A 12,521-nucleotide genomic window follows, 5' to 3' on the forward strand; every position below is an offset into this window, starting at 1 on the left:
CATCGCAGGTGGGCAGGTCATACACGGTTTCCTCTGTTTGCATCATTATATACTGTGCTGTATACCCTGCTGCTTTCTTTGCTGCTGACTCGGCTTCCTGATTGCCCTTCGCTACTACTGTATCTGCTTTATCATGTCCTCTACACTTGACCACCGCCACTTCTGCAGGTTTCATTAGGGCCATCGCTAATCTTCTCATATCTTTTTCATATTTAATGGGGGTTTTCGCTGCTGTTAAGAATCCTGCCCTGATCCATTGACTGAGTTCTACCTGTATAGCCCCTACCACATATGCAGAGTCGGTGTAGATGTTTACCCTTTTTCCCTCTGACCATTCTAACGCAGCAATCATTGCCTGTAGTTCAGCCAACTGGGCTGATTCTTTGCCGATCACTTTTCCTCTCAACACTTCCTCAAATCCCTCGCTTGTCTGTCGCACCACTGCATAGGCTGCTTTAAGTCCCTCAGTTGGATGTCTGTAACAACAACCATCTGTGAACAGCACTTCTTCTGGGTCTACTAGTGGAATTGCCTGTAAGTCTGCCCTGACTTTGACGTCTCTCTGTACCCTTTCCTCACACATGTGTGATTCTCCTTCTCCCATGTTGATTCCTTCGTGTGTGAAAGTTATATGTGGTGCACTCAGGATTTTCTCTAACCTGGTTTGCCGCAGTGACGTCATTGTAAAGGCTGTCGAGTTCACGTAGGTCACTATACTGTGTGTCGTCAGTACTGTTAGTGAATGGCCCATGACTATATGTGCTACCTTTCGGAGAATTTTTGCTACCCCTGACGCATGTCTTGTACATGGCGGGTGTCTGTCCTCTATTGGGTCAAGGGTAACGCTTACATACATCAGCACCTGCCTGCCTCCCCCTTTTTTCTGAAAAAGAACACCATTTATTGTGTGTAAGTTTTCAGAAATATCGAGGAAAAATGGCTCTTTGTAATCCGGGACCGCTAAATCAGCAGCCCGCGTTAGGGCCTGTTTAAGAGAGATGAAACTTTCGTCTGCCTCCGTGGTCCACTGCAAATGGGCCGACAAATTTCTCATGCCTTGCTCATTTACCATGGCCCTGAGAGGGAAAGTGAGCTCCCCATATGATGCAACGAATTGTCTGCTGTATCCTGCCAACCCAAGAAACGAGAGCATGTCTTTTACAGTGACTGGTTTGGTATGATGCAGAATGGAGGATCTGTGGGACGGAGACACACCTGTTCCCTTAGCGGAAATAACTCTACCCAGAAAAGACACCGTCTGTCTGCAGCATTGCAATTTAGCCCGTAAAACTTTGAAACCGACGTTATACAGGTGAAGCAGCAACGACTGTGTGGCTGCCAGACAAGAAACATGGTCGGGTGCCGCCAGAAGAATGTCATCCACATACTGGATCAGTATCACCCCCTTTGGGAGTGTCAGGTCCTTCAGCTGCTGTTTTAGTACCTGACTGAAAATACCCGGTGAGAAAATGAACCCTTGAGGGACCCTTGTGTAACGTACTTGTTGGCCTTTGTAGGTAAACGAGAAAACGTCCCTCAAATGATCAGCTAGGGGCAAACAGAAGAACGCGTTGGCCAGATCAATGCACGAGAACCACCTGTGGTCAGGGGTCAGCACAGACATCGCGGTGTAGGGGTTTGGAACTGGAACTGTTGGAGTAGAAACGATGCTATTGATCCGTCGAAGATCATGCGCCATCCGATATTTACCAGTATTCTGCTTCTCTACAGGGAAGATAGGAGTGTTCCAGGCTGACTGGGAGGGTTCCAGCACCCCTGCTGCTAACAATCCTTCAATTGTGTCGGCAATGCCGGCTTCAGCCTCTGGTTTGTGTGAGTATTGTCTCTGCCAAATTGGAGTGTGGTCTATTAAATCGAATGTGATTGGTGTGACGTGTTTGCAGTGACCAACATCCGTTGAACCTGCTGACCACAAGGTATCTGGTAGAGTGTTAAGCATCGCTGCAGCCTGTGGATGGTCTGTTTTCTCCCTGCCATGAAACCTTTCAATCTGCCTATGTTCCAGCAGTACCTTATCAGTTGTCCTGCACATAATTCTGTAGGCTTCCTCTGATGGTGAAAATTGTAAACCGGGTAGCTGAGTCCAAACCCAATCAGTTAGCGCCATCAAACGTTTGGACATAGGTCCCAGATCCTTGGCCTGATATTTAGCATGCACGGCCAATGTGACATGAGGTACAGCTTCTTCTGACATCTCATACCATTCCAACTGTTCTTCAGTCAGTTCAACAACACCCGCCACACCTTCTTTGCCTATCAGAATACAACTAGAGGAAATATCCCATTGAGTCCCTTCTAAGTGCTGATAGAATGCATGCTGATAGATGTCATTATCATCTCTATCATAATACAGGGTAACATGAAGGGGATCTGCAGGAGGAGCATAGGGATGCAGCATCTGAACCCAGGGTCGCCATTGGTTGTACAAAGACTGTATTCCGTTGTTCTGCCTGTTTTCAGGTTCAAGGAGTCCCCAGTATATATCTGCCCACTGCCCTTCTGCTGTTGGTGATGTGTCCGGTGATAGCATCATTTGGGATCCAGAGTGAATCATTGTCATAGAGTTGACAGAATAGCCATTTGGAAAGGTCACTACCAGCCCGTCTGGTCCGCACAGAACCGAGACCCCACATCTCACCAGCAAGTCACGGCCCATCAGATTGACAGGGCATGAAGGTGATGAAATATACCGGTGACGGAAGGTCTGTCCGGCCACTGATGTGATCAAAGGCGATGTCAAAGGCAGATTTTCTGGTTTACCCGAGAACCCTACTAACTGGACGCTGGAGGGTGACATGTTTGACCGAGGGATGTCACAAGCGATGGTAGAAAATCTTGCACCCGTGTCAACCAAAAAAGACAGATTCTTGTCCATTACACTCATTTGCATGTAGGGGTCTGCCAACCCAGAATATTCGTACCCCTGCCCTTCCGGCATGGTTTGGGGGTACTGACTTTGTACCGGGGCTGCAGCTGCATTTGGGGCTTGGTAAGGCTGAGCAACCTGTTGAAAAGGAGGCTGACTTGAGCGGACATACTGTCCTCGGATCAATCCCTGGGGTCCCCACAGCATGGGACAATTTCTTCTCCAATGCCCGGGTTGGCCACATTCAAAACAGGTGTTGGGTGGCTGACTTCTGAGTCGTCCGCGGCCCCTTCCTCTACCACGCATTCCTCCTGGAACACCAATAGGCCTGCCACCATAGTGGGGGTAGGGTGGCATCCAATCAGGTGTTGGGTCTAGACTTGGGAGGTTGTTTTGTGGCGACGGCTGCTGAACCATCTGATTAGTCGTCTTTTGGGAGGCCTTCTTTGTATCATTAGCCTTCCTCCTAGCCTCATCGAGCTGTAACTTCAGCAACTGCACTTGAGCTGACTTGTTGCTCTGTTTATCTTCATCCTGTTTTGTCCTGTAACGCTTCATGTGATGCGTCAAGTGTTTTTCCCACTGTTCTGTAGAACAACCTGGGATATCAGGATTACTCTCCATTGCCTCTTTTACTTCCTTAGGCATCCCTGCCATAACGGCATTCCTAAATAACGTCGTCTGTAGCTGACCTGACCCTGGATGGCTCCCCACAGTATCTGTCCACGTGCCCTTACATCTGGCCAAAAAGACAGGCATATCCTCACCCTCCTTCATTGTGAAGGTGAGTGAGTGCATCGCTCCCGGTGGAATCGGGAATCTATCCCTCATTGCCCTTCCCACACAGGTGGCGTGCTGCGTGAACAGGTCTGAATCAGGTAGTGAGGTGGTCCCCGCAGAAGCTTCAATCTGTTGTATTTCCCACATACTCAACTGCTTGCCCAACAATGCTCTCCAGTCGCCCATAGCTAACTTGTGGCCTCGTGTATATTGGCAAAATTTAGTCATCCAGGGCCCACCTCCCTCCGTGGGTGGGGGCATTTTATCCAGGATGCAGTTCATGTCAGTAAATGTGAAGGGCTGATAAACATCCCCCAAATAAGAGCCTCTGTAAATTAATGGCATTTGCTGGTGCTGATACTTTGTGGGTTGTCGTAATGTGTCTCTTTGATGCAGATTATAACTTGTTTCAGGTAGGGGCTTCAGTGGACAGCCATGTTCGGTATGCATTGTGAATGAGACTTTCAAAGTGACGGGGTAGGTGTGTGGGTCATCCTCTGTCAGGGATTCTTTGTCCTCAATGTCTGTACTATTTTTAGACTCCTCCCCATCCAATTTCTCTGTCTCGTTCTTCCCTCAAATCTCTCCTTCTTCTGTCTAAGAACACGTCATCTAATAACTGACCTGAGTCATGTAATCTTCCCCTCTTTTCATTCTCAGCACTATACGGTGTCGAGTGAGCACCTGGCTCTTGCACTGATGAATATCTCCCCTGTTTTGGCTGTTCTTTGTTTCTGCTGTGCGTCATTATCACCCTGCTTGCTTCCTCAACTCTCTGTTCAGCTTCTAGTGTTAGTTTTTCTATTTTTCTGATGCTTTCTTCTACTGCTTCCGCCAGTTTCTCTTTTGCTACGTTGTACTCTCTTGTCCCTAATTCTTGCACATCTAACACCCCTTCTTGAACATACATGAGTGGCATTTGTGTTACAGGATATGGGGGCGGTGATTGTACCCCAGGCAATTTAGGATATAATGGCATGGATGGTCCTGCCTTTTCTATCTCCTTCGCCAGTTCTGTTTTAGAGGTAGCACCCACCCTCTTTTGTAACGTTTCCACGGCTATACAGGCTAACGTCATGTTGTGCAGATGAATCCTCCTCTCTTCTTTCTCCTCGCCTTCTTTTGTCCACTTTCTTCTAACTAATATTGACCCTTTCTTTCCCTTCATGTGCTCTTCAACTTCTAATTTAGCTTGCTCTTCTGCTTTTCGTAAAAACAGTGACAATTTCTCACTCTCCTCATCTTTAGGGACTTTGCCCTGTTGTTGTAATTCTTCCCAAATTTTATCATATTTCTCCATCATTGTTTTTTGTTTGTTCTTTGCAAGCCCACTAACTAACTGACTTCTGGCTTTACCCCTTTGCTGTTTTACAGACAACATTAAGTCAGAAGAACATCCTCCGTATTCTTCACACTCTTTATCAAATTCCCCTTCCATTTTAGGTGCTTTTTTTGTCTTTAATCCTCCTGTCCAGTAGTCAGTTGGTTTGGATATAATATAACCGAGCAACCAACCCAATCAGAGACAAATCCAGTGGCCAGTCAGTTTGTATGGAGTACACCCGAGCAACTGACCCTTTCAGTGAGAATTATTGGCAGTTTTGTTGTCACAGTTAGGTTTCCACTGCCGACTCTCTTGCTGAGACACCACTTTTTGTCTTCAAGACACTACTGGCTTTTCTGCCACCCTCTGTACATTCCCCAATATAATTTTAAAACTTACAATACATCAATCATAAACCAAAATTTGTGAGCGTTGCTTTTATGAGATCCTGCTCAATGGACTTTAAACCACCTCACACTTACGCACCTTGTTGCTTTTATGGGGACTCTAACCCCATGGGACTTTAAACCTATATGTACTATATCAATACTTTATCCACTTACTATTACTAGGACACTTGCAGTATAATGACAACAATCAATTTGGTATCTCCAATGGCAGAACTTCGATATAAACAGGTGTCTGCTCACCTTTGTATGCGGCGCCGCTTGTTGTTGTCATCAGACGTCAGTTGTCCGTTTGTGGGATATCAGTAGGATTAGTGTTACTTCTGCAATTCCATTTTACAAAGGAGGTGAACTCACACCAGTGGGTAATTGTTTTAGCCAAGTGCTGAGTCAACAAGAATGGAAACAATGTGGAGGAAATATATAATTGTTTTTGTATTAGCTAAAACTGTATGTCAGAAGGTAGACATTATGGGCAAGTAGATAAGATGTTGTGAGGGGATGAAGTTAAGCTAGATATGCCTGTACAAACAGTAGGTATAAACATGTGCTTCCCACTTTTACAAAAACACAGGAACAAACCCCAATTAAAAGGGTCATAGGGATCAGAATGGCCTCGGGAAAGGCACAGATGAAGGGGGTAGATAATGATGAAGAAGGGATATGCCTAACAATGACCTATAACAGGGTAAGGTCAAACAGCCTTGTGAGACCAGAAATAAGCATTTTATCACAGACAAGGCCGGATAAGGCAAGAGGCAAACAGGGGTAATGGGGGCCGGTCTTAGGGAAGTGGACGATGTAAGCAGGGGAGGGAGCAGTGTAAAACAATAGACATCAAATCATATAAATGTTATGTATGAATTGAATTTAGTGTGTGTATGTCCCTTGCCTTGAGAAAGGGACATCACACCCACTTGCAAGTGTAAAATAAGTGACACTATTGATTCAGATCTTGTCTCGGACTGAAATTATTGAAGTGAGTGGGCTTTGTTTCTCACACGTTGTTTCTATTTTTCTCTCTTTTCCGTCACTTCTCTGTCTTCATCATGTCAGGGTCACCAAATTGTAGGACTTTGGCTCAATCTACTAACTTACTTTCTTCTATGTGTGAGCCGAGTCCTGGGTGTTCTTTAAATGAGGCAATAGGAGAAGATATTCGGTCTCACACTTTTAGTTTATTTTAGCAGTAAGTGGACAAAGTATACAGAGCTCTGGGTCTAGCACTTTCTGTCCCTGAAAAACTACAAAGTGTGTCAATTCACAAAATACAACCAATTCCTGCCCCTGACCCAGTCTTTTAGACAATACAAAAAGTCAAGCAATGACTGAGGTGGGATTGTCTTCTGATTGGCTGCTGATCTGACTCCATTCTCCGCCTTCTCGCGTTCCCGGATGTCCGACCCCATGTGACCTCCTTCTGCCCGCGAAACAGAGCACCACGTGACCTCATCGGGCGCGAAACAGAGCACCACGTGATCTCGCGCGAAAATCCTTAACACCACGTGACCTCCTCCTGCGCGCGAAACAGACACATTATCAAAGGATACCGAATCCCGAGTATATTTACACTGGCACCAAGCCATATATTTACAATACCCACAGTACCTAGGGATGTGCAGGTCAGGTGTCGTAATCGGGGGGTAAATGTAGAGCGGTAGGGGAATTGTTGTGGGTGGGTTACCCTTCGGAGGGTCGGTGTAGCAGGTTGGGCCGAGTGGCCTGCTTCCACACTGTGGTGATGCTGTGGATTTCCACAAAACGTCCAATGCAGCGCAGGCGCAGTGCAGGCGAGCCGGCCGGCCAAAGCATGCGCAGTGCGGGGTCCCGCTGGAGGTGGAGCTCCGCATCTCGCCCCGCCCCCTGACCCATTGATGGCGTCACAACACGGAAGTGGCCCTACCAGTTCGAGTGAAACTGCCTCCCTTTGTGCAACTCTTCATCCTGGGAAGTGGGGGAAATCTGTTCACTTGTAGTGATTGGAGTGAATCCAGGGAGGGATCAGATTCTGCAAACTCCGGTATGTGTCTTAATTACCCGGGTGGGGGGGAACGGGAGGATGGGGTGGGGCTATTTTTTTCTCAGCCCGCCAGAGACTGAGGGGTGACATTATAGATTTTTATACAATTATGAGGGTCACGGATAGGGTCAAGAAACAAGGACTTTTCTTTGGGATGGGGGGAGTGCAGGGCTCAAGGTTAATAGATTTAGGATGAGGGCAGGGAGAGATGTAAAAGAGACCTCAGGGGCAAGTGTGTGGTGTGTGTATTGAATCAGCTGCCAGAGGAAGTGGTGGAGGCTGGTACAATTACAACAGTTAAAGGCCATTTGGATGGCCGTATGAGTACATAGAGATGTACAGCACAGAGACAGACCCTTCAGTCCAATTTGTTCATGCTGACCAGATAGCCAACCCAATTTTGCCCCACCTGCCACCACATGGCCCACATAGGAGCCAAGTAATGGCGAATGTGAGTGGATTAATTTAGGATATCTGGTCAGCTTGGATGAGTCGGGCCAAAGGGTCTGTTTTGGTACTGTATGACGCTAATCGTTCTTCAGTGAAAGCAGAACTGTGTTTGTGAAGACTAAACTTTCAGAGCAGATTTCAAGAATGTTTTGCCCTTACTGGGAGCAGAAGAGTTTGACTGGAGTGTGTCAGTGTTAATGCTTTGATGTTTCATTTTGCTCCCACCTTTCTGGGGACATTGACCATTTTGTGTCTGGTTGTTCCTCAAGAAGCTGCATTGCAGGTTCACCCTGAATTGCCACACTTTGTTTTTTGCTTCCCAAAATCAGACCTGCTCACTCTCAGCAGTAGCCCAGTGTTGTGAAAGATATTAACTTTCAGGTGGAGTTATCCAAAATTCAGAGAGATGTCAGTCTTGACGTTTTTGCTTTTCTGCCCCTGTAAGATCCTGAAACAGCACCTTCAGGAGAATTAGTTAGAGCGGAGTGAGAACAGAGGGGGAGAGAGTCCTTTCAATTTTGTGGAATAAGAGTAGAATGTTCTGCAGAAAGTAGAATTGCTCGTTCTGAATTTCTACCCTGGACTGACAGCAATGACTTGTGAAATCTCTTTTTGCAGAATATTTGAAGATCTGAAGACAGAAGTTTCAAAATGAACAGATGAAGGGCTTTGCCTGAAACATTGACTCTCCTGCTCATTGGATGCTGCCTGACCTGCTGCGATTTTCCAGCGCTGCACTTTTCAACACTGACTCTCAGTGTCTGCAGTTCTCACTTTCACGTCAATGGCTGACAGACACTCAATTCATCAGGAGTGCAACGGTTTTCAACTGATTCTGTGAGAAAGAGCAAAGCTTTTTGGTTCCTGTTTCAGTACGTTTTCCGCGTCAATGGGTCTGGATGAGAGACCCTACTGTTGCAGCGCACTGGCAGCTATACGGCCTGGCAAGAGGAATTCACGGGAGGGAGGGGCTGTACATGCGTTTGTGTGCAGCTGAGGCTTCGGCCATGGCGAAACCCGAGGAATCCCGCCCGGTGGAGAAACCATGGAAGTGTGGTGACTGTGGGAAAGGCTTCTGTGCTCCATCTGCCCTGGAAACTCATCGGCGCAGCCACACTGGGGAGAGACCATTCTCCTGCCCCGTCTGCGGGAAGGGCTTCAGTAGTTCCTCTGCCGTGCTGACCCACCGGCGGGTCCACACGGGGGAGAGGCCCTTCAGCTGCCCCAAGTGCAGGAAGGCCTTCAGCGATTCCTCGACACTGCTGAAGCACCAGCGGGTTCACACCAGGGAGAGGCCCTTCAGCTGCCCCGAGTGCGGGAAGTGTTTGACCCATGCCTCCGCCCTGCTGACCCACCAGCGGGTCCACACAGGGGAGAGACCCTTCACCTGCCCCGAGTGCAGGAAGGGCTTCAGCAATTCTTCTGACCTGTTGAAGCACCAGCGGGTCCATACGGGAGAGAGGCCCTTCAGCTGTCCCGAGTGCGGGAAGGCTTTCAGTGATTCCTCTGCCCTGCTGAGGCACCGACGGATCCACACGGGGGAGAGGCCCTTCAGCTGCCCCGAGTGCAGGAAGGCTTTCAGCAATTCCTCTGACCTACTGACCCACCGGCGGGTCCACACCGGGGAGAGGCCGTTCTCCTGCCCCGAGTGTGGGAAGGCCTTCATCAATTCCTCCAACCTGCTGACCCACCGATGGATCCACACCAGGGAGTGGCCCTTCAGCTGCACCATATGTGGGAAGGCCTTCAGGAATTCCTCCACCTTGCTGAGACACCGGCTGGTCCACACAGGCGAGAGACCTTTCAGCTGCCCTGAGTGCGGGAAGGCCTTCAGCGATTCTTCCACCCTCCTGAGGCACCGGCGAGTCCACACGGGGGAGAGACCATTCCCCTGTGCCGACTGCGGGAAGGCCTTCAGCAATTCCTTCAACCTGCGGACCCACCGGCAACTGCACACAGGGGAGAGGCCGTTCACCTGCTCTCAGTGCGGGAAGTGCTTCACCCGTGCATTCCACCTACGGAGCCACCAGCGAGTGCATGTGCCATCGCAAGGGGATTGAAGGAGTAAATGGCTGAGTGCCGTTATGAACTGGAAATTCCACCTCGTTCTGGGGATTCCTGGGTTTGAATCCCAATGCAGCAAGTGGTGGAATTGGAATTTGGTTGGAAATCTGGAGTTAGAATCTAGCTATGAAACTATTTTCGTGGGGTGTGTGGATCCAATTACAAAGGGGTAACTTGGTGGTGACCAATAGTAACGAAAGTGAGGTTGGAGGGGTGGTTAGGGAGTGTGTGCGCTTTAACCTTGAGATGTTTTAAAAAGCAGCTACTTTTTCTATGCTTTTTTGCTGGGGGGATCTGAAGCTGTAACAAAGTTGGGTCACAATAAAGGTTACCTGAACTTACCACTGGGCTCAGACTCTCATTAAAGGCTTTGAGCCCCAAGAGGTTTTGTTTTAAAGCTGCTCATTTCTTTTAGACTCCAACACTAAGTTTCCAATGTCATGTATCAGATGGAGCAGTGAATGAATAGCTAGTATCGTTAGAAATTGTAAATTTTTCAGGAGTGCAAAGTGTGTTGTTTCCTTGGCATGGTAAAGTGTAATGGCAGCACCGGGAGGTGTGGGATGTGTTCACTAGAAACTATGTGGAAGTTTCTAGTGTATCGGACTTGGGTGGGTAAAGTTAAAATCACACAACACCAAGTTATAGTCCAACTGGTTTATGTGGAAGCACTAAGTTTCGGAGTGCTGCTCCTTCATTGGGTAGCTGTGGAGCAGGATCATAAGACACAGATTTATGGCAAAAGATCACTGTCATGAAACTGAGAGGATATATTGAACAAACCTAGATTGCTGTTCAGTCTTTCATCTTTTAGAGTGGGTTGCAGATTTCAGTTCGTTAATATGTAAACCCCAGAACATCTTTTAGTCACGTTCTCGAGATCACTTAAGGTTTTATATACAAAAAAGTGACATCTCAGCTCAGACAATGCATTAAAGGTGTGTGGTTCAAGTCTCAGTATCACAATCATGAATTAGATTAGTTCTATTTTCAAAGTAGGAATTTATAAAGTAGTACATGGATTGACTGCCTGCAGACTGTGTGCTTTTTGAAGAAAATTGAAAGTATCTGCAAATATAATTCTGCCAATACAAATTATCTCCATAGAGTTGTGTGTGTGCGCATGTGAGTTTGTGCATGAGTGCATGTAAGAATGTGTGCATTCTTGGTAAATTGTGAGTGTGATGGGGTATATGTGTGTTTTGTGAGAGAGAGCGTGTCTATGAGAGAGGTATGAATAAATGTGAGGGGTTGCGTTTTGCTTAAAAAAAAGGAAGGGCAGGACTTGTACTGTTAATGGTAGTGCTTTGGGTCTTATTGCAAAATAGAGAGACGTGGGTGGGGATGGGTGTGTGTTCAGCTACATAGTTCTTTTGAAAGTTGCATCACTGGTAGACATGGTGGTTAAGGAGGTGTGGGATATAGGTAAGTTAACGTTACTTCTGCAATTCTGCAATTTCATTTTACAAAGTAAACTGAACTTACGCCAGTGTGTAATTGTTTTAGCCAAGAGCTGAGTCAACAAGAATGGAAACGATGTGGAGGAAATATATAATTGTTTTTGTATTAGCTAAAACTGTATGTCAGAAGGTAGACATTACGGGCAAGTAGATAAGATGTTGTGAGGGGATGAAGTTAAGCTAGATACGCCTGTACAAACAGTAGGTATAAACATCTGTTTCCCGCTTTTACAGAGACAGAGGAACAAACCCCAATTAAAAGGGTCATAGGGATCAGAACATCCTCGGGAAAGGCACAGATGGAGGGGGTAGATAATGATGAAGAAAGAATATGCCTAACAATGACCTACAGCAGGATGAGGTCAAACAGCCTTGTGAGGCCAGAAATAAGCATTTTGTCACAGACAAGGCCGGTCTTAGGCCAGAAATAAGCATTTTGTCACAGACAAGGCCGGTCTTAGGGAAGTGGAAGATGTAAACAGGGGAGGAGCAGTGTAAAACAATAGAAATCAAATTATGTAAATGTTGTGTATGAATTGAATTTGGTGTGTATGTCCTCTGCCTTCGGAGGACATCCTCGTCGGACTGGAGGGTTTGAGTTAGAAGGAGAGGCTGGGACGTTTTTCAATGGGTGACCTCATTGAGATTTATAAAATCATAAGGAGTGGAGGTAAAGTGAATAGCAAAGGCTCTTCCTTAGCACAGCAGAGCTTAAAACTTGGGGCATATTTCTTTAAGGTGAGAGGGGAGAGATTTAATAGGAACCTGAGGTGCAACGTTTTGACAGAGGGTGGCTTGCATGCAGAATAAACTTGCTGAGGAAGTGGTAGATGCAAGTACAGTTACAACGTTTAAATGACATTTGGATGGGTACATGAATAGAAAGGTTTAGAGGGATATGGGCCAAATGCAGGTAAGTGGGACCAGGTTAGTTTAGGAATCCTGGTCTGCATGGATGAGTTGGACGGAAGAGTCTGTTTCTGTTGTTTACCTCTATGAACCAGAAGTGATCGTATTGAAAGCAGTAGAATTCTGAAAGGGGCTTGACAGGACAGATGCAGATAAAATGCTCCTTTGTGGGAGGAGTCATGGAATGCCAACGATGTGGAAGCATGTCATTCAGCCCATC

General features: G+C 46.9%; 1 protein-coding gene and 1 long non-coding RNA gene across 2 annotated transcripts; one reads left to right on the plus strand and one right to left on the minus strand.

Annotated features, from left to right (window-relative positions):
* Nucleotides 1–6,556: 6,556 nt before the first annotated feature.
* On the minus strand, nt 6,557–7,215 carry LOC140460925 (uncharacterized). The gene is made up of 2 exons (XR_011954392.1): nt 7,007–7,215; nt 6,557–6,914 (listed from the first exon to the last, which is right to left on the minus strand). It is a non-coding gene; the product is annotated as an uncharacterized lncRNA (long non-coding RNA).
* On the plus strand, nt 7,174–10,273 carry LOC140460909 (uncharacterized). The gene is made up of 2 exons (XM_072555614.1): nt 7,174–7,418; nt 8,487–10,273. Exon 2 carries the CDS (start codon nt 8,768–8,770, stop codon nt 9,926–9,928), a length of 1,161 nt encoding a protein of 386 aa, XP_072411715.1. The 5' UTR covers nt 7,174–7,418; nt 8,487–8,767; the 3' UTR covers nt 9,929–10,273.
* Nucleotides 10,274–12,521: the final 2,248 nt, after the last annotated feature.

Source organism: Chiloscyllium punctatum, chromosome 36 (genome assembly GCF_047496795.1).
Source record: "Chiloscyllium punctatum isolate Juve2018m chromosome 36, sChiPun1.3, whole genome shotgun sequence".
Lineage (NCBI taxonomy): Eukaryota > Metazoa > Chordata > Chondrichthyes > Orectolobiformes > Hemiscylliidae > Chiloscyllium > Chiloscyllium punctatum.